The 22,674-nt window shown below is 40.5% G+C and overlaps 3 protein-coding genes across 3 annotated transcripts in view; all 3 read left to right on the forward strand.

Annotated features, from left to right (window-relative positions):
* The first annotated feature begins 431 nt into the window (after nt 1-431).
* pou2f3 (POU class 2 homeobox 3) lies at nt 432-11,871 on the forward strand. The gene is made up of 12 exons (XM_055941785.1): nt 432-528; nt 4,823-4,857; nt 6,566-6,667; nt 7,011-7,122; nt 7,360-7,448; nt 7,842-8,018; nt 8,562-8,703; nt 9,441-9,574; nt 10,020-10,184; nt 10,449-10,494; nt 10,856-10,967; nt 11,209-11,871. The coding sequence occupies exons 1-12, from the start codon at nt 480-482 to the stop codon at nt 11,249-11,251; spliced, it is 1,206 nt and encodes a 401-aa protein (XP_055797760.1). The 5' UTR covers nt 432-479; the 3' UTR covers nt 11,252-11,871.
* Nucleotides 11,872-15,177: 3,306 nt separating this feature from the next.
* Nucleotides 15,178-16,145, forward strand: tlcd5b (TLC domain containing 5b). The gene is made up of 2 exons (XM_055941783.1): nt 15,178-15,367; nt 15,505-16,145. The coding sequence occupies exons 1-2, from the start codon at nt 15,178-15,180 to the stop codon at nt 16,035-16,037; spliced, it is 723 nt and encodes a 240-aa protein (XP_055797758.1). The 3' UTR covers nt 16,038-16,145.
* A 2,764-nt stretch (nt 16,146-18,909) lies between these two features.
* Nucleotides 18,910-22,674, forward strand: part of arhgef12b (Rho guanine nucleotide exchange factor (GEF) 12b) — a 121,941-nt gene continuing 118,176 nt past the window's right edge. Inside the window, exon 1 of the mRNA XM_055941779.1 lies at nt 18,910-20,102. Within this exon, the coding sequence (XP_055797754.1) occupies nt 20,071-20,102 (32 nt within the window). The 5' untranslated portion in view covers nt 18,910-20,070. The remainder of the gene's footprint in view (nt 20,103-22,674) is intronic.

A 22,674-nucleotide genomic window follows, 5' to 3' on the forward strand; every position in this document is an offset into this window, starting at 1 on the left:
TCCATCCCAATACCAGCATCTTTTTAGAGACAAAAGGGACATATTCACATAGTGCTATCTAAACCGGTGAGTGGAACAATTGTTAAATCCAGGTAAGTAATTTATATATATATTTTTTAAATAAAACATTTATAAATTACCTGTTCACGTTTTAAATTCTTATATTCAATGTAATATAAAGTAAAAAAATGTTAAGCCATTTCACCAAACTTTGTGAGTGTCTGTTGACTTGATCCATCTGGTTTTGACTGAGTTCAGATAGGGAGGAGAGCTGGAGCAACTGTGCTGAATACTGAATGGGGATACCCTCCAACTTATGAATATTATAACAGCAATCACATGTGGGAGAAAATTTGAAAGTACGCCGCATTAGAATAACCTCAAGATCATTTTACTGGTAGAGCTGAGTGCTGCATTGTCCTAGTGAAGGTCCAGTCCTTTAGGAAAATCAGCAGTATTTATCATTTACAGATATTAAGATGAGCACAGACGGGGTGGAACACTCAGAGGCTCACCATGAACAAGCAGGTAAGGATGTTTCACCTTTCAATGTCTACTTTTCATTTGTCAGTTTGTCGTTATCTCTTGTCAGGCATATCAGAAAAAATTATGATGACATATATCTTGGAAAATGATGTTTACTTTTCTCCTCCATCGCACCTGCTAAATGTATTTCTTGGTGATAGTGGTGTTGAAAACAAAATAAACTTACAGAAAGACATTTCTGCTTATTCTTATGTTAAGATTACCCTACAAACGTTTCATTTCAACGTTTCTTTATTTGATAGCTTTTAGTAGCACAATATGATTTTGTTATTATTTATTACTTTTTAATTACATAATATCTCTGAGGAATCATTGTGTGCTTAATATCCCTGGATCTGTGGTGCAGACTTACATACAGATTTGCACTGAAAAATAGCTAATTTAGCTTTTTTAATTGAAATGATTAACTGAAACAGACACATTTACTGAAACAGAACACCCCCAATAACATTGAATATTATACACTAATTGTTGACAGGAAATGTTTTAGTGTGTGTGCTTTTCTTACTCAAATGTTGTCATGGATTTTGGATGCAAGAGTATGTGGAGCCTCCAGGCTGACAGTTTCACATTGCTATGGTTGTTTATTATTTCGGAAAGCTTATTTCTGAAGTTATGGTGTGTCTGGACATTTGTTTTGATCGCTACATGCTGTATTTATCAATAACACTGTAAATGTGTTTCAACATTTCTTGTACAGTCCTTTGCTGATAAGTGGGCCATTAGGGTGTGTTGATTACCACAGTGTGAATAGTGAATTACTTTTTCTCTGTATAATCTTTCTGATTGAAAGTACCTTATCAACAGCCAACATCTCCCCCCAACAACAACTGGAATAAGTGTTTCTGAAAGTGTTTCTAAAACTGGATGTGTTGATTCTGTTGGTTGGCGGCTCAACCAGGATGTAATGTGTGTACCTCAAGCTGTTTGCAGAGAAGTTGCCACAGCCCTAGGTGACATGGATGAGGTGGTAAAATACAGAACAAACTAAATGAAAATGTGGAACTTGGATTCAGATAGAGCAGCATAGTGTATGGAAGTTTTTTTTTTTTTTTGTCAAAATCTGACAAAATAGGCTTTTAAAGTTCCATCATGCATTTGCCTCAGCTATCATTCAAGCAAATCACTGTAAAACATACAACTTGGAAAAAGTCCAAATACGTTACATGTCCAAATTGGCTGGACTTAAAATTGGGAGAATTTGAAAACATTCTGAATTAAAACTTTGCCAAATGTAGGAATTAATGTTAGTAGAACTTTCCTGCCCCAGAGTTGAGTAAACTTCAAGTCAGAGTGCAGCAGCAGCTGGGTGCCTTAACCTTTTATGTTCAATCAATTTCACCTCAAAGGATCCTACTAACGATCACACCAGATATGAGTTCATATAATCTAACATTAATAGCCACAACACGATGCAAGACCATCAGGTCAGAGAGGAAATGATCACAATACTTTTACCCTGACAGCAATGATATCATGCATCTTTTCACACAGCTTGCAGTTCATTGTTTTAGTGTGTTATTTTCAACACAAATTAACCAAAATTAAACTAACAACTTGACTCCCTAATTGAAAAGTGAATGAAAGGTCTGCATGAAATATAGGTCAGAAAGAGAGTTCTGTATATGTTCCCAAGTGGCGCAGCGGTCTAAGGCACTGCATCTCAGTGCTAGAGGTGTCACAACTGACCGTGATTGGGAGTCCCATTGGGCGATGCACAATTGGCCCAGTGTCGTCCGGGTTTAGCTCTGGTAGGCCGTCATTGTAAATAAGAATTTGTTCTTAACTGACTTGCCTAGGTAAATAAAGGTTCAATAAAAAAATTGGCCCTTTGAGAAGATGTCCCCTAAGCCAATTGATATTGTATGATGTATTACAACCTTAATCTTTTGAAGACATTCTTTCCAGAAACTGAATTAAGAGTCTATTTGCTGAGTTATCAATATATTTTTTATTGTATAATTATAATGATTATTTGCAGAAAGTGGCTTTCCAGATATCGCTCTGAGGTGCATTTGATTTCCATAGCAGTGTATCCTTGATGGAAGGTGTTGACACTTGACTCAGAAACTGGCAGTCCCTTGGCATGATCCGTTCAGTTTAGACTGAAAACCTGTCTGAGTAGTCATCAAGAGCATGCAACCAGACAGACTATTCTGGTCATCTAGAATATGCTGCTGTGCAAATCAAATGCACATTTGAAAGCACTATCCAGAGAGCCACTAAAGGTTAATGGTCTCTTCGGGATAAAGGTTAGAATAATGCAGGCAGTGGCCTGGGCTGGTCTAAGGCTCTAAAGGGCCTTATACACTTCATGCAAAAAGAGCGATGGAGCGCCATATACGGTCCATTAACAAATCATAGCCACACAAAAGTACATAGAACTACATGAAATAAAAAAAACAATTACGCATTCCTGCGCCTGTCTCCCGACCCTTTATACCAGCGTGACAGAATAATAGACCATTAAGGAAGACAGCGGGAATGGCCCGTCTGAAGAAGCTGCTACTGGTCCATCCCGCACTGCCACAACCGGTCCGTCCTACTGTCACTGCTACTGGTCCAACCTACGCTCACACAACTTTGGCAGTGGCAACTGGCCCGTCCGACGACAACGCAACTTCGGCAGTTTCATCAGGTCCTGAACGACCCGCACTGCGTTCCTGTGATCATCCTCGAGTCATTGCGCTGCATTAGCAGCGCGTCAGCGGGGGTACTGTCACGGATCCCTCCGGAACTTTCATTACGCACACCTGACCACTATTCCCAGTGATTAATAATTGTATAAGTGTGTCCTTGGTTTACCATTGTTCTGTTGATTATTGTTACAATGTCTGTTGGTTAATTATTCGAGGTACTCCTCGCTCTTTTGTTTTGGTTTCAACCCTGTGTTTTGTATAGTGTTTGTTTGGTCTTCGTCCCCGTGCCGGTCCACCTTTACATGACACGCAGTAATTTGGGTAAATAAAAAACCCTATTACGCATTCCTGCGTCTGTCTCCCGATTCTTCTGCGTCTGTCTCCCGATCCTTCTGCGTCTGTCTCCCGATCCTGGACCATTATCAACCATGGTACTGTATATTACGGGAAACAAAATCAGAAGATACTTTTTATCAACGCTTTTGGAATTAATTATTGCGAAGTTGCGAAGGAACCAAATGCAGAACGTGATCAACCCCAGCCTTCCGATGTTAAAATGAGATTGAACTGACATAAGGGGACTTGGATGCTGCCAGACAATTCTGTATAATACGATAGTACAATAATAATAATACAGTATACATATTGTTCAAAGTTTTGTTCTATCCTGTGTTGCCAATGCTATCCCAGTTCCATTATAGTACTGGGTTTAGAGTTAGTCAATGTGTAGTGCACCTGGGGGTCTGTAAACATTACAATGGAAAGGCCTGAAAAGGTTGTCAAGGCTACGCAGCTGATTTGCATGGCACCATAATTTCCATACTGGAAGTTTGGCCTGGGGGTGGGGGGGAGATTTCCATACTGTGGGTCGAGCAGGCACATCACTCGCCGCAAACTCCCAGAGGTCCTATTTGAAATTCAAATGAGGGAAGATTACCTGACACAGCAGACCTTTGAACTCTCTGTCTCGTATGGCATCGTTGTGTTGTAGGGAGGGTGCCAGTATCTTAAAAGGGTTAATGTGATCATAACATTTGTAATCATTCACTCCATATGGTGGTGAATCATCGATATGGCTGTGTTGGATTTTTTTACACTATATCCCTGATGAGGATATATATGGTCAGTGCCAAGAAACTGTCTAAATAAACTACATCTTGTGTATTTTTATCCTACAAATTGAGGACACACTTGTGAGGCACAAGGGCTTCTCAGTTTCAGTGGGCATGGCGTCTCGATATGTGGTTTGTCTGTAACACTTCATAATAACTTTCGTGAAATAAAATGCATAAACTATTACATCATTTGTAAACATGTATTAACAATTATAAGTATTATGAGCATTACAATTTATAATCATTTAAAAAATGTATGATAATTTAGCAACTATTTATAAACATTTACAAGCATTTGTGCCTTATTCATGAAAGTTATTATAAAGTGTTAGCAATTTGCCTATTATTGAGTTTTGTATCTTAATTATCAGAAATCCTCCATAATGTTATCCAGAGCGCTACTTCAGGTGTAGGCCTATTCTAATAAACAGAAAACCACAATGTGGCCCTAATATGCTTGGGGATAGGTATGACATTGTAATTTATGACTGTTTAATCATTTATATTTACTTTCTCCTACAGACAATGAACAAAATGGAATTGACTTCACCAGACAAGTGAGTATAGAATACACATGTAATTTAACTTCAGATTATCCAATGAATTGAACTGTGAACAACTTTTTTAATTTTTAATTTAATCTTTATTTAATTAGGCAAGTCAGTTAAGAACAAAATCTTAGAGAATACATAGTAGGACATTACAGGAAAACTATGTTTATCATTTATTTTATATATTTTTTTAAATGGTTTTTACTTCATACCACATGGGCTCCCTTGTGGCACAGCGGTCTAACGTGCTGCATCGCAGTGCTAGAGGCGTCACTACAGACCCTGGTTCGATTGCAGGATGTGTCACAACCGGCCGTCATTGGGAGTCCCATAGGGCAGCGCACAATTGGCCCGGCGTCTTCCGGTTTAGGGTATGGCTGGGGGTAGGCCGTCATTGTAAATAAGATTGGTCTTGTACGTGTAACAAAAATATTGATTGTGATGTCTGTCAATACTGAAAGTCATGTACTCTAGTCTGTGGAAATCCTGTAATAAGAACATCTAGTGTCATATTACATGAACTCAGTACCACTTATTGTAAGTGTGCTGGACAGTTCCACTAAGATCATGACATTTTTTCACACCACTCTTTATATACCTCAAAACTCTTTATATACCTTAAAACCTATTATCTTAGTTTAGTTATTCCTAAACTATGTCTATCCATTTGGCAGTGGGAGATTGTTAAAGGGAGGTTTATTGTTTTAGTCCTGGGGGTTATTTGCATACTACACTGCCTGAGGGGAGGGTGTTTATCAGAGTTTGTATCTTGTTTAACAAGTCCTGCAGCCTAACCCAACCGGTCAAGGAGCACACATACGCACACACACACGCGCACACACACAGTTTCCCAACTCCAGTCCTCAAGTACCCCTAACAGTATGCATTTCTATTGTAGCTCCTGATTAAACTCGTCAACTAATCATCAAGCCCTCAATTAATTAAATCAGGTGTGTTTGTTCGGGGCTACAAAAAAAAAGTGTGCTGTTGGAGGGACTGGAGGACTGGAGTTGGGCTGTTGGGGGTACTGGAGGACTGGAGATGGGCTGTTGGGGATACTAGAGGACTGGAGATGGGCTGTTGGGGATACTAGAGGACTGGAGATGGGCTGTTGGGGATACTAGAGGACTGGAGATGGGCTGTTGGGGATACTAGAGGACTGGAGATGGGCTGTTGGGGATACTAGAGGACTGGAGATGGGCTGTTGGGGATACTAGAGGACTGGAGATGGGCTGTTGGGGATACTAGAGGACTGGAGATGGGCTGTTGGGGATACTAGAGGACTGGAGATGGGCTGTTGGGGATACTGGAGGACTGGAGATGGGCTGTTGGGGATACTGGAGGACTGGAGATGGGCTGTTGGGGATACTGGAGGACTGGAGATGGGCTGTTGGGGATACTAGAGGACTGGAGATGGGCTGTTGGGGATACTGGAGGACTGGAGTTGGGCTGTTGGGGGTACTGGAGGATCGGAGTTGGGCTGTTGGGGATACTGGAGGATCGGAGTCGGAATAACATTGATACTGTTGATGACAAGATAGACCAAATGTCAGCCTGGTTGTTCTATGTCAATTGGTCACACACAATTGATATCCACATTTCCAGTGAAAACGACAAGACCGTGTTTATGTACTGTTATTCTTCGAAAGACAATTGCAACATCAAAAAGTAGGAATAGAAAAGTGAGTAATATTGTGATGTGATTGGTTTCCAGATCAAGACAGAGGTCCTCAATGACTCTCCCCATTCTGTCTTATCACACAAGACATGTCACCTGACACAAGGAGCCCCAATATCTGGTGGCCAGCTATCAGGGGTAGGTCACTCATCTTCTGCCTTAATATAGAGGCCTTTAAGTTAATAATTAATATGATTATATGAATGGGGGGGACCTGATCCTAGATCAGCACTCCTACCCTAATGTGTTTGATATGTACAGCCCCTGGCCCCATGTTTAATGTCATGCCAAGCTATAATTATTTATAATTTTCTAAGAATGGGAGAAAACTGTCATTCTGTAATGAGAGCATTTGGATGGTTGTTTTTTGGTTTAGATCCAGATCTCTCCTGCGAAAGAGATTGTATCTCAACAACTCACCTGGATAAATAAAGGTTAAATAAATGAAAAATCTAAGATTGTATTTCTGTTGTTTCAACAGGAGCTCTCCTCCCTACACACCATGCAGCAGTTGGTGCTTATGCCAGGCTCTCACCACCTCTCACCTCCATCCTCCTTCCTCCTCTCACAGACACAACACACGGGGCACCAAGGTACACATGAACAATCAAATGAAAGGGTTGTAATATTCTGGAAACTTTCCCAAAAGTCACAGGCTACACCAGTTTGAGGACTCCCGAAATCAGGAGAGAATAAGCAGGGAGAGAATCCTCCAACTGGGAATCCTTCAAACAGGATTTCTGAAAAATGTGGGAAGTGTGAAAGTTACAATATCTATGATACTTCTCTAAACAAATTGTATTAATTAGTCTTTTTTTCCCCCCGTGTAGCACTTCTGCAGCAGAACCTCCTCAGCTTTCCCACCCAGAGCCAGTCAGGCCTCCTCCAGCACCAGCCTGGGTTAGCATTGACACCTCAGGTAAAAATCCCACTTCTTACACCAGTTGACATGATTAGCTATATGTATGAGGCAGAGAAATGTAAGTAAAGTTATCATGTTTACTGAGAAGACAATAGGGCAACACTACAGGTCATGCATCCGGGTCCTTGAACTTGATAACAGAATTAACCCTTTACAGGACAGACTCTGAGAGGGATAAGGATTTATCATAGAACTTTCAATGACATCAGTCAAATACGTTAATATGAGGAATTATGAAGAAAGAAATTTGCATAAGACACAAACATATTCCATTTCTGCATGAACAAGGTTTCTAACACTGCTAATTTTTTCACATGGCTAAACATAAAAACACAATTACTTTCGGCACCCATTTAACAGTATTCCTCCTCACCACTGTGTTCCCTAAAGGCCATGAGTCGGTCGGGCCTGACGTCGTCGTCCATGGAAAGCCACCTGGACATGTCCCACCTGCAGGTCCCCAAACACATGGGCCCCCCCCAGCAGGACGAGGCCAGTGACCTGGAGGAGTTGGAACAGTTTGCCAAGGCCTTCAAACAGAGACGCATCAAACTGGGCTTTACCCAGGTACAGAGGGCCACTGGCTCAAAATACAATACAACTTTATCTTTCTGCCGTTTTATGTTTTTTCCCAACCCCCCAGACACCACAAATACTGATACACTAACAAAAGTGTCTAGATGCCACAGAACAGCGCCTCTTGAACAGGTTAGGGGTTAAATGTCTTGCACAATGGCAATATATGGCACCTATTATTGTGATTCTCAATCCCACCAGATATTTTCCTGTCAGTCCTGGGATTTGAAATGGCAACCCTTCAGTTACTGGCACTCCTCTCTAACCTTGAAGCTACCGCCACTGGCTCTGATTACTGATATGCCACCTATCTTCTGTACTTGGTGTATTTGCTCATTCTGATATCATTTAACTGTTGAAACACACATAGCGCAAAGGCAGGAGTGAAGTGACTTAACATTTCTGCAGTCAACATACTTGAAGGAGATTAATAATGTAATACAGGTATTGAATTCATGATGTAGATTGAAACGAGATTATAATTTGAAAGTTTGCCGTAAACAGATTCAAATGTGTTCACTGTGTGTGTATCAGGGTGATGTAGGCCTGGCTATGGGGAAGCTGTATGGGAATGACTTCAGCCAGACCACCATCTCCCGCTTCGAGGCCCTCAACCTAAGCTTCAAGAACATGTGCAAGCTGAAGCCTCTACTTGAGAAGTGGCTGAGTGACGCAGGTACTATACAGTATAACAATACACTGAGTATACCAAACATTAGTAACACCTTCCTAATATTGAGTTGCACCTTCGCTTTTGCCCTCAGAACAGCCTCAATTCGTTGGGGCATAGACTGTACAAGGTGTCGAAAGCATTTCACAGGGATGCTGGCCCATGTTGACTCCAATGCTTCCCACAGTTGTGTCAGTTGGCTGTATGTCCTTTGGGTGGTGGACCATTCTTGATACACATGGGAAACTGTTGAGCATGAAAAACCCAGCAACGATGCAGTTCTTGACACACTCAAACCTGTGTGCCTGACACCTACTACCATACCCTGTTCAAAGGCACTTTAATATTTTGTCTTGCCCATTCACCCTCTGAATGGTATGCATACATAATCCATGTCTCAATTGTCTCAAAGCTTTAAAATCATTATTTAACTCTCTCATCTCATTCATCTGCACTGATTGATGTGGATTTAACAGGTGACATCAATAAGGGATCATAGCTTTCACCTGGATTAACTTGGTCGGTCAGTCTATGTCATGGAAAGAGCAGGTGTTCCTAATGTTTTGTACACTGTATATTTTGTAGATGGTTTGGTATTTCTCAGTCATTTACATCATGTGCCATTGCATGTCTTTACCCACTATTTCTATGTCAAGGGGATATTTATTTTGCTATATTGGCTGGAAATGTATTTTAGAGGAAATGTACGTTGGTAAGTCATGTTCATGCTCTTTCCAAATCAGAGAATTGCCCCTCTGACTCTATGAGCAATGCTGTCTCTCTACCCCCCCTGATGGAAGGCTATGGAAGGAAAAGAAAAAAGAGGACAAGCATCGAAACCAACATAAAGCTCACCCTGGAGAAACGCTTCCTTGACGTGAGTTAACTCTGTCTGTCCTTTAATATTGTCCCCTGCATTTCCAATCATAAATGCTGAAAATAATTTTGGAACTGTTGATATAAGTCGTATTTAAAAGCACTTTTCCATGCTTTCCAGGGAGCAAAACAATCCACCATAATGCACATTGTTGTGACACTTGAGTGACTACATAGCAACCATTTTGAGTTAGTTGCAATGCTGACACATATGATATGGCTTATTTTAAGACATTATAAAGGCTCATGCATGCTTATAACAAGTAATAAGCATTATGTCTGCAGGCTTTACAGTGTTAGCTACCAACGTTTATTTTTAGAACCCCAAGCCCATCTCGGAGGAGATCACATTGATTTCAGAGCAGTTACATATTATATGCCTTATTACAAGACATTATAAAGCCTCATGCATGCTTATACCACCTAATACCAATATTCCTATTCAGAACCCCAAGCCTAACTCGGAGGAGATCATGCTGATCTCAGAGCAGCTGTCTATGGAGAAGGAGGTGGTGCGGGTGTGGTTCTGTAACCGCAGACAGAAACAGAAGAGGATCTACTGCCCCGTGTCCACCTCACCAATGAAATCACACAACTTCAACTCCAGAATGGTTAGCCTTAAATCTCTCAGTTATAACGTTTTGGGTTAAATTACACATGTTTCTTCCTGATGGTGAAATGGCCAGCTCTGAATACGTACAGTAGCTCTCTATTTTCAAGTCAGTTTGAAAGTATATTTTCAAATGTTCATTGTTATGATAAGAGTTGTGTAATGAAAGAGTAGTGTGATAGTAATGCATAGTTACGCTACAACACATTTTCAGTACATTGTCTTGTGTTTTGTCTCACCAGCCATCATGTAACTGTTGTTTCAGGCATCCACGTCCAGATCATACAGCCCTCCTGCTTCAGGAGGCAAGTGTAACCATATGTACTTGATAATCTGTATTTAAGACTACTCCACATAGTCTGTAGTACTTAAAACCTGTATTTAAGACTACTCCATATAGTCTGTAGTACTTAAGACCTGTATTTAAGACTATTTCACATAGTCTGTAGTACTTAAGATCTGTATTTAAGACTACTTCATATAGTCTGTAGTACTTAAGGCCTGTATTTAAGAAAAAGTAAATGGCATAGAGACATTTTCTGTGAAATCGACACAGTGTGAGAAATCAAACCTATAAAACCTTCCTCCATATGAAACTCACTGTATGAAGTTTCAAGCTTTCTTGTGAAATCAGTGTGCATGTTAAATTGAGTGTATTCTTCTGTACTCTAGTGTCATCGAGTTCCTCTCCCAATAGTCCTAGCCGTGGGCCTTCGCCTGGAACACTCCGGTCTGGCTCCGCTGCTCTGACCTCTCAGGTCAACCAGTCCTTCAGCTCACCAGGGTAAGGGACACTTGCTCACCACAGCCAAGGACATGTGAACAGTGTCTATATCCCAAATGGCACCACATTACCTATATAGTGCACTACTTTTCACACGAGCCCTATGGGCCCTGGACAAAAGTAGTGCACTACATGGGGAATAGGGTGCCATTTGGGAGATACACAAAAGATTAGTCTAACACTGTATTGGCAACATGGTATTGTACAGATGAGAGATGAACCTGTTATCTTTGCGTTACAGGTCGTGGTATCGCACATGGAACCCTACGTCCTATCACCACTGAGAAAGCCTGCCTGTTGTGGAAGAGAACTAAAACTATGATGTCAATGAATGGAAACAGAAATAGATACAAACCAGCAGACACACGTGAAGACCTTTTAAAATTCTATTGAGAAACTCTATGCATTTGGAATCAAATGTGAAATGTCATAATCAATATTTATAGCATCAGTTTAGGGCACCTCTGAGGTCATATGCAGCACAAACTGAATTTGACCCTACATTATCTATAAGAGTAAAACTATTGGAAGCAAAAAATAATAATAGAAACATCAGAGTCAGGGACGGATTCTGTTAAACCTGCCGTTAGAATATGTTGACGCAGCAACTGCTAAACTACTGCCCACGCACAAGTGGCCTACTCAGAAAACTGGATCAATATGACCTAAACAGGGTCTACCTGGTATTTTACAGTAAAATCCAAATCATTGCTAATTTAATTTGACCACCAGAAAATAAGATACAGTATGTCTGTATGCCACTATGTAGCCTATGCAGCTGTATGAGTTGGATTGAATTTAACTGCCCATGTATGTTTACAGTGCGGTTAATTTGGCCATTTACTTTGATATTCATCAGGAGTTCAGGTGTGAGAATAAATGTGCGAAGGTGTATATATTAAAATGCCAGACAGCAATCTAAATAATGATGTTGCCTACTGTTTGTATTTTTATACAGTTGAAGTCGGAAGTTTACATACACATAAACCAAATACATTTAAACTCAGATTTTCACAATTCCTGACATTTAATCCTAGTAAAAATTCCCTGTCTTAGGTCAGCTAGGATCACCACTTTATTTAAAGAATGTGAAATGTCAGAATGATTTATTTCAGCTTTTATTTCTTTCATCACATTCCCAGTGGATCAGAAGTTCACATACACTCGATTAGTATTTGGTAGCATTGCCTTTAAATTCTTTAACTTGGGTCAAATGTTTTGAGTAACATTCCACAAGCTCCCCACAATAAATTGGGTGAATTTTGGCCCATTCCTCCTGACAGAGCTGGTGTAACTGAGTCAGGTTTGTAAGCCTCCTTGCTCGCACACACTTTTTCAGTTCTGTCCACAAATGTTCTATAGGATTGAGGTCAGGGCTTGGTGATGGCCACTCCAATACCTTGACTTTGTTGTCCTTAAGCCATTTTGCCACAACTTTGGAAGTATGCTTGGGGTCATTGTCCATTTGGAAGACCCATTTGCAACCAAGCTTTAACTTCCTGACTGATGTCTTGAGAGGTTGCTTGAATATATCCACATAATTTTCCTTCCTCATGATGCCATCTATTTTGTGAAGTGCACCAGTCCCTCCTGCAGCAAAGCACCCTCACAACATGATGCTGCCACCCTCGTGCTTCACGGTTGGGATGGTGTTCTTCAGCTTGCAAGCCCCCCCCTTTTTCCTCCAAACATAACGACGGTCATTATGGCCAAACAGTTCTATTTTTGTTTCATCAGACCAGAGGACATTCCTCCAAAAAGTACGATCTTTGTCCCCATGTGCAGTTGCAAACCGTAGTCTGGCTTTTTAATGGTGGTTTTGGAGCAGTAGCTATGTCGATATAGGACTCATTTTACTGTGGATATAGATCGTTTTGTACCTGTTTCCTCCAGCATCTTCACAAGGTCCTTTGCTGTTGTTCTGGGATTGATTTGCACTTTTCGCACCAAAGTACGTTCATCTCTAGGAGACAGAACACGTTATGATGGCTGCGTGGTCCCATGGTGTTTCTACTTGCGTACTATTGTTTGTACAGATGAACTTGGTACCTTCAGGAGTTTGGAAATTGCTCCCAAGGATGAACCAGACTTGCCGAGGTCTACAATTATTTTCCTGAGGTCTTGGCTGATTTATTTTGATTTTCCCATGATGTCAAGCAAAGAGGCACTGAGTTTGAAGGTAGGCCTTGAAATGCATCCACAGGTACACCTCCAATTGACTCAATGATGTCAATTAGCCTATCAGAAGCTTCTAAAGCCATGACATAATTTTCAGGGAATTTTCCAAGCTGTTTTAAGGCACAGTCAACTTAGTGTATGTAAACTTCTGACCAATTGGAATTGTGATACAGTGAATTATAAGTGAAATAATCTGTCTGTAAACAATTGTTGGAAAAATGACTTGTGTCATGCACAAAGTAGATGTCCTAACCGACTTGCAAAAACTATAGTTTGTTAACAAGACATTTGTGGAGTGGTTGAAAAACGAGTTTTAATGACTCCAACCTAAGTGTATGTAAACTTCCGACTTCAACTGTATATCATGTTTGCTTAAATATATTTAGATTGTGAAATGAGTCGAAATGATAGAGGGAAAAGAGCTTTGGAAAAAATAATAAAGATTTTAAAATCAGCACTAGTATTTTTTAAGGAATGTTTCAGAAGCCTATCATGTTTTGCCATCTGCAATGTGTTTCAGTGTGATCTATCAATGGTTCAATGCATACATTGTTACATTTTGTTATTTTCATGAAACACACTTTGTTACATTGTAACAAGTTTTAGTGTAGTCTCTAGGGCATGGATGTATCGTTATGGGATCTATGCATGTTTTTTTTTTTTTTTATCTAGCAGATGGAGTAATTCCAATTACTACTGTTGAGATGATAGCACGAAGACAAAGATGTAAGATGTCATTCACCTCAAATGACCTGGAGTACTTTGGGTTAATAACCAGAGACAACCTAGTCCTGACTGTCCTGCCACAGTCAGATTATGGTTAATCTGGATGCGGGATAAAGCTGCCTGTCTGCTTCTGTCTGCTTCACACACAGCTCTAAGTGTCATTAACTAACAGTCCCGAGGGAAAATGTGGTAGCCCGTCTATCGTCATGCCATTGAGCATGTCATACATGGAAACACCAGTTCCCTAGAATGTGTTATGATGCTGGTTAGACCCTGCACACTTGTCTCACTTTTAATTCCCAGGCTTGTAATGCCTGTCACCTAGAAATCCAGACAGAATTCAGCTCTGTTGCTAGTTTGTTACGCTCCACTACTAAAACATAGCGTGATTCAGTCTAGATTTTGAGGCTACCTGTCTTCCTAGGCAGTCTATATTCACTACAATGTCCTATATTTCACTACATTCTCATATCATCAAAGTTTCAGTCATAGAGACTGTTGCATGTAGTCTGTTGAGGAGACAGTAAATGCAGGACTGCATATCTCTTGCTTGTTCTACAGCCAGGGTAGCTGGAGGGAATCGACTAATCTCATAAGAGGCTAAAGCTGCTTGAGAACCAGGGGCAAGGGATGTAGACTAGCTAGGGGACAAATTTATTGTAGTAGGCTTGCTTGACGTTTTATTGCAGTGAAAAAGTTAACATGTGCTCCGTTTCAAATGTGCCAGGCCTTTTTGGAATGACTTTCGAGGCAGATCTGAAAGGTCATAGCAACACCAATGGAGGCTGAAGATGGCGGACATTTGTTGGAGTTGATATTTCAGATCTGAATACCAGGTTAGGATGCATCTGGAAAGTAGAAGATAAAGGTATGTAGGCTATAGTTGTATGCTAGCATTTCAGCTATGATCTTCTTGATTGTTACTAGCCTATTATTATGGCTACTAGGCCCAAGTATAACATTGTTTTGTTGTTTGCCCGTATTCTTAAGAATGCCTAGGTTTTGGACCAAAAAAGTGTGACATATGGTACATGTTTTGAAATGTCATAGCCTAAGCATTGAACTAATAAGCCTGTTCTCTGACTACAATTGACACCTTGTAGCCCTAGTTACTTAACAAAATGTAACAATGACTGTAAAATATGAACACTAAATATTTTAATTGTGTGATATGCATATTATGTAGCGTAGGCTATTGGGGGATAAAACTAGAGCGGACATTATACTAGTGTATGCCTAGATATTGCATTGCCTCTGTTTGACATAGTAATGTCAAGTTGACTCTGGTTTCCCCTGTACAGCGACAATGCTTCTTTTGGAGGTGTGCTGCTGCCTGATTGGCTGGATTTCACTCTACTTTGCATTCTGTTACCTGAATGGCCCGCGGGGCAAGGAGTGGAACTGCAGGCTGGTGACACTGACACATGGGATCCTCATAGTATGTCTTACTGCATACATTAGCTTCATCGATGGGCCCTGGCCTTTAACACATGCAGGTGAGGTTTGGATGTGTGTTACTGCAAAGCATGCAGGTGTGTTAAGTTTAGATTTATTTCAGTATACATGGCAACTATTTGAATTGCAGCATGAGATTGGCCTTGACTAATTGACCTTGTCCCGTTTGTGACCTCAGGTACAGAGAACACCCCGCTCCAGATCCTGGCCCTGGTGGTTAGTCTGGGCTACTTCCTATTCGACTTTGGTTGGTGCATCTGCGTCCGTACCGAGGGCCCTGTCATGCTGGCCCACCACACCATGAGCATCGCAGGCATCCTGTTGGCACTGTGTCTGGGCAAGTCGGCAGTGGAGACATGTGCCGTGATTTTCGGCAGCGAGATCACCAACCCCTTGCTGCAGGCCCGCTGGTTCCTCCGGCAGGTGGGCCGCTACGACAGCCTGTGGGGGGACGCGGTGGACCTGCTCTTTATCCTGCTCTTTGCCCTGGTGCGTGTAGGCGTGGGTGGCATGATGCTCTACTGTGAGCTCATCTCTCCCCGGCCAAGCCTCATCATGAAGGGAGGGGGCCTGGCCATGTACACACTGGCCTGGGTCTTCATGGTGGACATTGCCAAGTTTGCCTGCAAGAAAAGCAGGACAAAGTACAAGAGGTGGCATGAGATGTGCAAGTTGGGAGAGGTGAATGGACACACAGGGAAGACTGAGTGAAGAGTGAGGTGACTGGGGTGGAGGTATTTGATCTGAGACACATTGAGCGACCGTCAGCTGCAGTCCCGACATTGTGTTTCAGGAATCACCTGCTGGGTGGTTGTGAGCGGTGGGCATCTAACCAGGTTCAATATGTAAATTATGGGATTGAGGTCTGAGATTGGCTCAGGGGTGTGAAACTATCAGATCCTTAGGGCTCTTTCCCCACACGAAAACAGAAGTGAAATGCAAATAAGTAGCCTGGGCAATGTGTTCCAATGCATATTTAACTACAAAATGTTTTTCAAATATTTTGGCAGTCAGTAACAGTCTCCCTGGTGTATATCAGCTTTTACCCTTGGTGGCTGAACTACAGTACAAGTTGGATGCTGCTCTGTGATATTGCGTCCGTCCACTTACTGATGGTGAACTGATGACTTCGATGTCTGATGAACATTTGATGAACATTTGTACAAATGCAGCTCTACCTCATTTTGACTTTAATTGTGGAACTCCCTCACTGGGAGTGTTTGACATCAGTGTTTGATGTCGGTGTCACTGAAGAGGTTTGAATACAAACTCTAACACACATATTTTATTGTAATTTCATAGAAATGCTAAAAGAAGGGAAAATCTAGTCTACCTCAGTGAAGTTAGTTAATACCTTGTCAATGTGTTTAAGTTTTGACAAATTACATATTTCCCATTTCAAATTAGTTCTAATTTAAACTGACAAACAAATCCAGCTATTATCAGACTTGGTATTCAATATGGTTTAATGGACCATGTTGTTGTGCTTGAACTAGATTTTTGTGTGTGCAGCTTAAAGTTAAAAAGTTGATCCTTGCATCACAGTTTACATGGAATGTTACTGATTGTTCAGAAACCTTGATCAGTAACCAAAACTAAGCTGTACTTCGATCATATGCTGGTATGGTCAATATTGTACAATATTTAAAGTGTGACTGCCGAGGCAAGTCTCACTAATATACTGCTATTGCAACTATTTTTAAATTGGTGCTGCAATACATTATATGTCCTCTGTGTGACAGTATACGCTAATGTTATGTTTCCAAGAGCGTCATGAGAAAGTGTGCCCCCAAGATTGAAATAGCACTGATGGAAGTTCCTCTACACTACAGTAGGCCCTTACCTATCAGTGTCAGATGATGCAAGTGAAGTGGTCAAGTGTTCACTCCTTGAATACTGTTATTGTTTGTCTGCAGGTACATTTTCTATATTAAACACAATGATTTAGGGAATCTCTTTTTGTACAGATTATTCTATTGATAATGATATTTGGAAGTATCAATGGAGGTATTAGGCCTATTTTGGCATCAAAATCTACAATAACCAATTGCATTTGATGCACCACCTTGGTTATTTTATGACTAAATAATGAATAAGACTGTAACAACCAATAACTAATCCGGATTGATTTTAATTTGTGATGAGATAATTGATGTTATTATAGTATGTTATGCAGCCGGATAAAGTGCTTTAAGCAGGTAAGCCTAGACCATACCATGACTAATTACCAAGTGCTTAGATTGTCCATGCTATGGGCTAAAGATGTGGAAAGTCTGATACATTACCAGACATAAAATCCTCTGCTCATGGATGAGGGAGACAAAGAAGGGAATACCATTAGTTATTGTCAGTGTATAGAATACACCACAAAACAGACTGTCATGCAGAATATATGATGCTATAAATGATTAACAAAGGATTTTGTTCTCAAATTATGGCTGTAGTTAAAGCGCAACCAAGCTTTAACTTCCTGCTTGAGATGTTGCTTCAATATATCCACATAATTTTCCTCCCTCATGATGACATCTATTTTGTGAAGTGCACCAGTCCCTCTTGCAGCAAAGCACCCCCACAACATGACGCTGCCACCCTTGTGCTCCACGGTTGGGATGGTGTTCTTCAGCTTGCAAGCTTCCCCCTTTTTCCTCCAAACATTTTGGAGCAGTGGCTTCTTCCTTGCTGAGCGGCCTTTCATGTTATGTCGATATAGGACTCGTTTTACTGTGGATATAGATACTTTGTACCTGTTTCCTCCAGCATCTTCACAAGGTCCTTTGCTGTTGTTCTGGGATTGATTTGCACTTTTCGCACCAAAGTACATTCATCTCTAGGAGACAGAACGTGTCTCCTTCCTGAGCGGTATGACGGCTGCGTGGTCCCATGGTGTTTATACTTGCGTACTATTGTTTGTACAGATGAACGTGGTACCTTCAGGAGTTTGGAAATTGCTCCCAAGGATGAACCAGACTTGCCGAGGTCTACAATTTTTTTCCTGAGGTCTTGGCTGATTTATTTTGATTTTCCCATGATGTCAAGCAAAGAGGCACTGAGTTTGAAGGTAGGCCTTGAAATACATCCACAGGTACACCTCCAATTGACTCAAATTATGTCAATTAGCCTAACAGAAGCTTCTAAAGCCATTACATAATTTTCAAGGAATTTTCCACGCTGTTTAAAGGCAGAGTCAACTTAGTCTATGTAAACTTCTGACCCACTGGGATTGTGATACAGTGAATTATAAGTGAAATAAAAAGTCTGTAAACAATTGTTGGAAAAATTACTTGTGTTATGCACAAAGTAGATGTCCTAATCTTGCCAAAACTATAGTTTGTTAACAAGAAATGTGTGGAGTGGTTGAAAAACGAGTTTTAATGACTCCAACCTAAGTGTATGTAAACTTCCGACTTCAACTGTATATATACAGTTAATATAATATAATACTTATAGCTGAAGGAAAATGGTGTCAGGATGAGTAATCCTGAATAACCTCAAAATTGATAGCTGAATAAACATTTATTTAATTTATCCGTTGGAATCATGTGCAATAAATTGGCCATCTACTGGTCTGTATTTGAGCATTTTCTTTAGAATCATGACGATCCCATTTGCTGGCCAGCCAAATTAGCTGCTGACAGCATTTTGAAAGTTCTATTCCGAAAATGTACTCTGTCGTTTGGGTTTCAATGCATGTAATTTCATGAAAAGTAGTCAAATAGGAACTAGGCTAAAGAAAACGGAATTTGTCGAGATCCGTGTGTTGCTTTCAAAAGTTGCTGTTACGAATGCTGTGTGCGAACAGAGGAAAGGAGCTTTTTTTCCCCCCTTTTGGGGGGTGGGGGTGGGAAAGCGTTTCCTTTTTCCATCCGCACTACAGTACAGTAAAGAACGAGAGGCCTGTACGAAAGTGAAGATCACTCATGTAAATTAAAGGGGGATTCGGAAAACCTTTAGAACGCGGCGTGGATCACTTTCATTGTTGTCAAAGTTGAGGAAATTATTCGGGGCATGAAGGACCAAATTCGTCTGGGATAACATTAGGGGCGAATTGGGAATGTTACCATGAAAACATTTCGGAAGGAAATATAAGGGACACTCGAGAGGAGCCAAGCTTCATTTGAGATAACTTAATTAAAGGAAAACTATGACCAGGAGTCTTCTCGACGATCAAGGACTAGTCTTGTCAAGATATTGTTCAAAGGAGTAACTTTGTGGAGTGGTATTTCTCATGGAAACAAATAGGTTGCCAGTCTGCTAATATTTTCCCGGTGGTCCATTGACAAAGACTATTGCTGACAGCGGCAGGCGATGCCCAGGCTACAATGTGTTCGCATTTAATGTTTCTCCTGAAGATATTGAGAGGTTAACTTTTTATTTTCTCGGAACATTTCACCATATTCAGTGTTATCAATGTAACTGCGTTATTTCATGCACGCCCCGGTAATGTTTTTAAAGAAGAACATGTTTATACTTACCTCTGATTTCTCTTTCTGGCCACATTTTTTACATCAATAGCTGGAATAAACAAAATAAGCCAACGAATTCAAGTCTACACTGTGGAAAAGCCCATGTATATTTTCTTATTTTAATGGATTCAAATATTTTTTATCGTTGTGGAACGCTCTTGGACGGACATTAAAAAAGTCAAGACGTAGTCATTCTCCAAAATACAGAGGATGTCATTTTGGTAAAAATGCTAGTTGGATAAAAAAGCCTACGTCGGGGAAAAACACATAACGGAAGCCCAATGAGCGGCATACAGTCAACACTCCCTGAAAGGTAAATCATATCTAATAACCACGATGTAAGAATGGTAGCTCAACTCCTATACGGGCGTCGCAATCAATGTCATTTCACTTTTGCAGTTGTATTTGTCCCTCCCTTCCCAAGGCTATGTATTGGTATTTTAATGTGGCCAGCAGTATATTGTCATGTAACCTAGCTATGCACAAAATGTGATCTGGCCATGTCGTGTTTTCAGACCAGAGGTGTACTACAAAGCAGGATCAACGAGTGAGCCAGCTAACTTTGATAAATAAAATACGATTGAATTTCTGGTTAATTAAGAAAGCTAAACTTAGATATGTGTTTTTGGTTGTTGAATCAATTAGACCATGTCCATTTAATGCTCATCATCTTAAACAATACATAGTTATTTCAGAATGTTCTGGGAAGCTAGCTGGCAAAGTCATAGCCCATTCATAGATGCGAACTACCTTCTGTTAAAATAGTGTACAGTAAGTTTATATTTTGCATTTGTGAAATCAATTTTGATGTGATATGAAAGTATAGGGCTTTTTTTATGTTTCTAGAACCCTACCGAAATTGAGAATTGATTCACGTTTAGATGGCTGTTTTGGTTGCGAGAGACAATTCGCCTTTAAACAGAGCATGTAAGGTCCTTGGACTACAAGGAATGACGTTAGTCTCCTTTAGTCCATTATTGGGCTAGCTAAGTCATTGATCTTGCTTTGTAGTATACCCCTCGGGACCAAATAATTTGTTGTTTGTTATCAAACCCCTCTTTTCCCCTTTCTAATGTGATTAGATTAGTCTGATTTTCTCCATAAGTAATACGATATACTCCGTGTGGGGCATCTCCTATTCAAGTATTGCTGCCTTAGTACCAGGAACACTATTGCATGTCTTGTTAATCCTAGAAATGTCATATACCAAATATGATATGAGTATTCTATGTGCTGTCCTCCAGTGAAAGTGAATAGCAAAGCACAGGGATTTGAGTGGCGACAGTAGCCTGTGCAATTTTTATTTTACTTAACTAGGCAAGTCAGTTAAGAACAAATTCTTATTTTCAATGACAGTCTAGGATCAGTGGGTTAACTGCCTTGTTCAGGGGCAGAACAACATATTTTTTACCTTGTCAGCTCTTGTATTCGATCTTGCAACCTTCCAGTTACTAGTCCAACGCACTAACCACTAGGCTACCTGCCACCCCATGGATGAAGAGGACTTCCTTTGCCTTTGGATAACCTGATAACCTGGAATCTGTGCCCAACTCAGTTTGGTGTGGGTGTGTAAAGATTGCTATGTAGTATCACTGGTTTCACAGGGACTTAAAACTGGCTTTGGGAGGTTGGGAACCAGCTGAATTATCCATGTTGAGTCTTGTACTGGAGTGTATTCAACATTAAGTTACCTGTTTATTGAGAAGGGTAGGGGAGAGGACATTAACAGGTGCTACTGTGGCAAGAGCTCAAAACCAAACCAGAAAACTAAAAATGTTTTTTTTTTTTTTGTCACATACAGGTGCAGTGAAATGTGTTGTTTTACAGGGTCAGACATTGTAGTATAGCGCCCTTGGAGCAAATTAGGGTTAAGTGCTTTGGTCAAGGGCTCATTGACAGATTTTTCACCATGTCGACTCGGGTACTCAAACAAACGACCTTTCGGTTACTGACCCAATGCTCTAACTGCTAGTCTACCTGACCCAATGCTCCAACTGCTAGTCTACCTGACCCAATGCTCCAACTGCTAGGCTACCAATACAATACAGAAACTACAATACAATACAGAAACTACACTCTTATCATGTGGAATAAAGAGTCATGCAGCTCTGTCTAATATATTCCTATTTGAAACATGAATAGTCTGCCCCATCGAATAAACCCACCAACATATCTGGACAACAACAAAACATGCTATAGGAGAGTAGACAGCCATGCCTCCTTTGCTCTTGACATCGTATTTGTGTCGTGACAAGGAATTTTGGAATGGAATAGATTCCATATAGAGTCTTCTATCAGAACTGTTGTACATTTTTTCCATTGGTGCCAGTCTCGAATGCTTCGGCTGGCCTTCCTTTCATTGCACTTTCCTAGCCTAAATGTCAGGGAATGGAAAATACATTTCTTTCAGCAGTTTTGTTTCCAGCACATTCACAGTACTTCATGTATTTGTACCATCTTGACACTCCACTGTCTCTGCACTCTTCTAAGGAAAGACAAAAGCTAGAGGCACTCATGATTGGCCTCAAAAGTCAAATAGTGTTTTGATGTCTTTAACCTCTATAATCTGTATGCAGATAACAAGATTAAGCTATTATCTTTTTGCACAGTTGTTGTGCAACCACTGCCTCCTTCACATTGTTTTGCTTGCATCTGATGTTTTTGTATCACCAAGCCAACCCCATTTTTATTTCCAGGACTGTAGCTTCTGGTTTCATGATCATGTCATGCGGCTTTCCAGAGGTCACGGTACTCAGGCTTGCAAAACTTCCAGAATGTTCAGTAATTTAGGTAATTAATGCTGAAATCCTCATATTAAACACCAATGGTATTCCTGAAGTTTATGGTTTATATTTAGGATCATGTTTTACAGCTTTGGTATTCTA

Source organism: Salvelinus fontinalis, chromosome 13 (genome assembly GCF_029448725.1).
Source record: "Salvelinus fontinalis isolate EN_2023a chromosome 13, ASM2944872v1, whole genome shotgun sequence".
Taxonomy (NCBI): domain Eukaryota; kingdom Metazoa; phylum Chordata; class Actinopteri; order Salmoniformes; family Salmonidae; genus Salvelinus; species Salvelinus fontinalis.

What these genes read in the sequence shown, in the direction of transcription:
- pou2f3 (XM_055941785.1), top strand. Translation starts at nt 480, where the DNA reads ATGAGCACAGACGGGGTGGAACACTCAGAGGCTCACCATGAACAAGCA. An exon ending in ACAACACACGGGGCACCAAG is followed by an intron (nt 7,123 to 7,359) that starts GTACACATGAAC and finishes CCCCCCGTGTAG; the next exon opens with CACTTCTGCAGCAGAACCTC. An exon ending in TCAAACTGGGCTTTACCCAG is followed by an intron (nt 8,019 to 8,561) that starts GTACAGAGGGCC and finishes TGTGTGTATCAG; the next exon opens with GGTGATGTAGGCCTGGCTAT.
- tlcd5b (XM_055941783.1), top strand. Translation starts at nt 15,178, where the DNA reads ATGCTTCTTTTGGAGGTGTGCTGCTGCCTGATTGGCTGGATTTCACTC. An exon ending in CTGGCCTTTAACACATGCAG is followed by an intron (nt 15,368 to 15,504) that starts GTGAGGTTTGGA and finishes TTGTGACCTCAG; the next exon opens with GTACAGAGAACACCCCGCTC.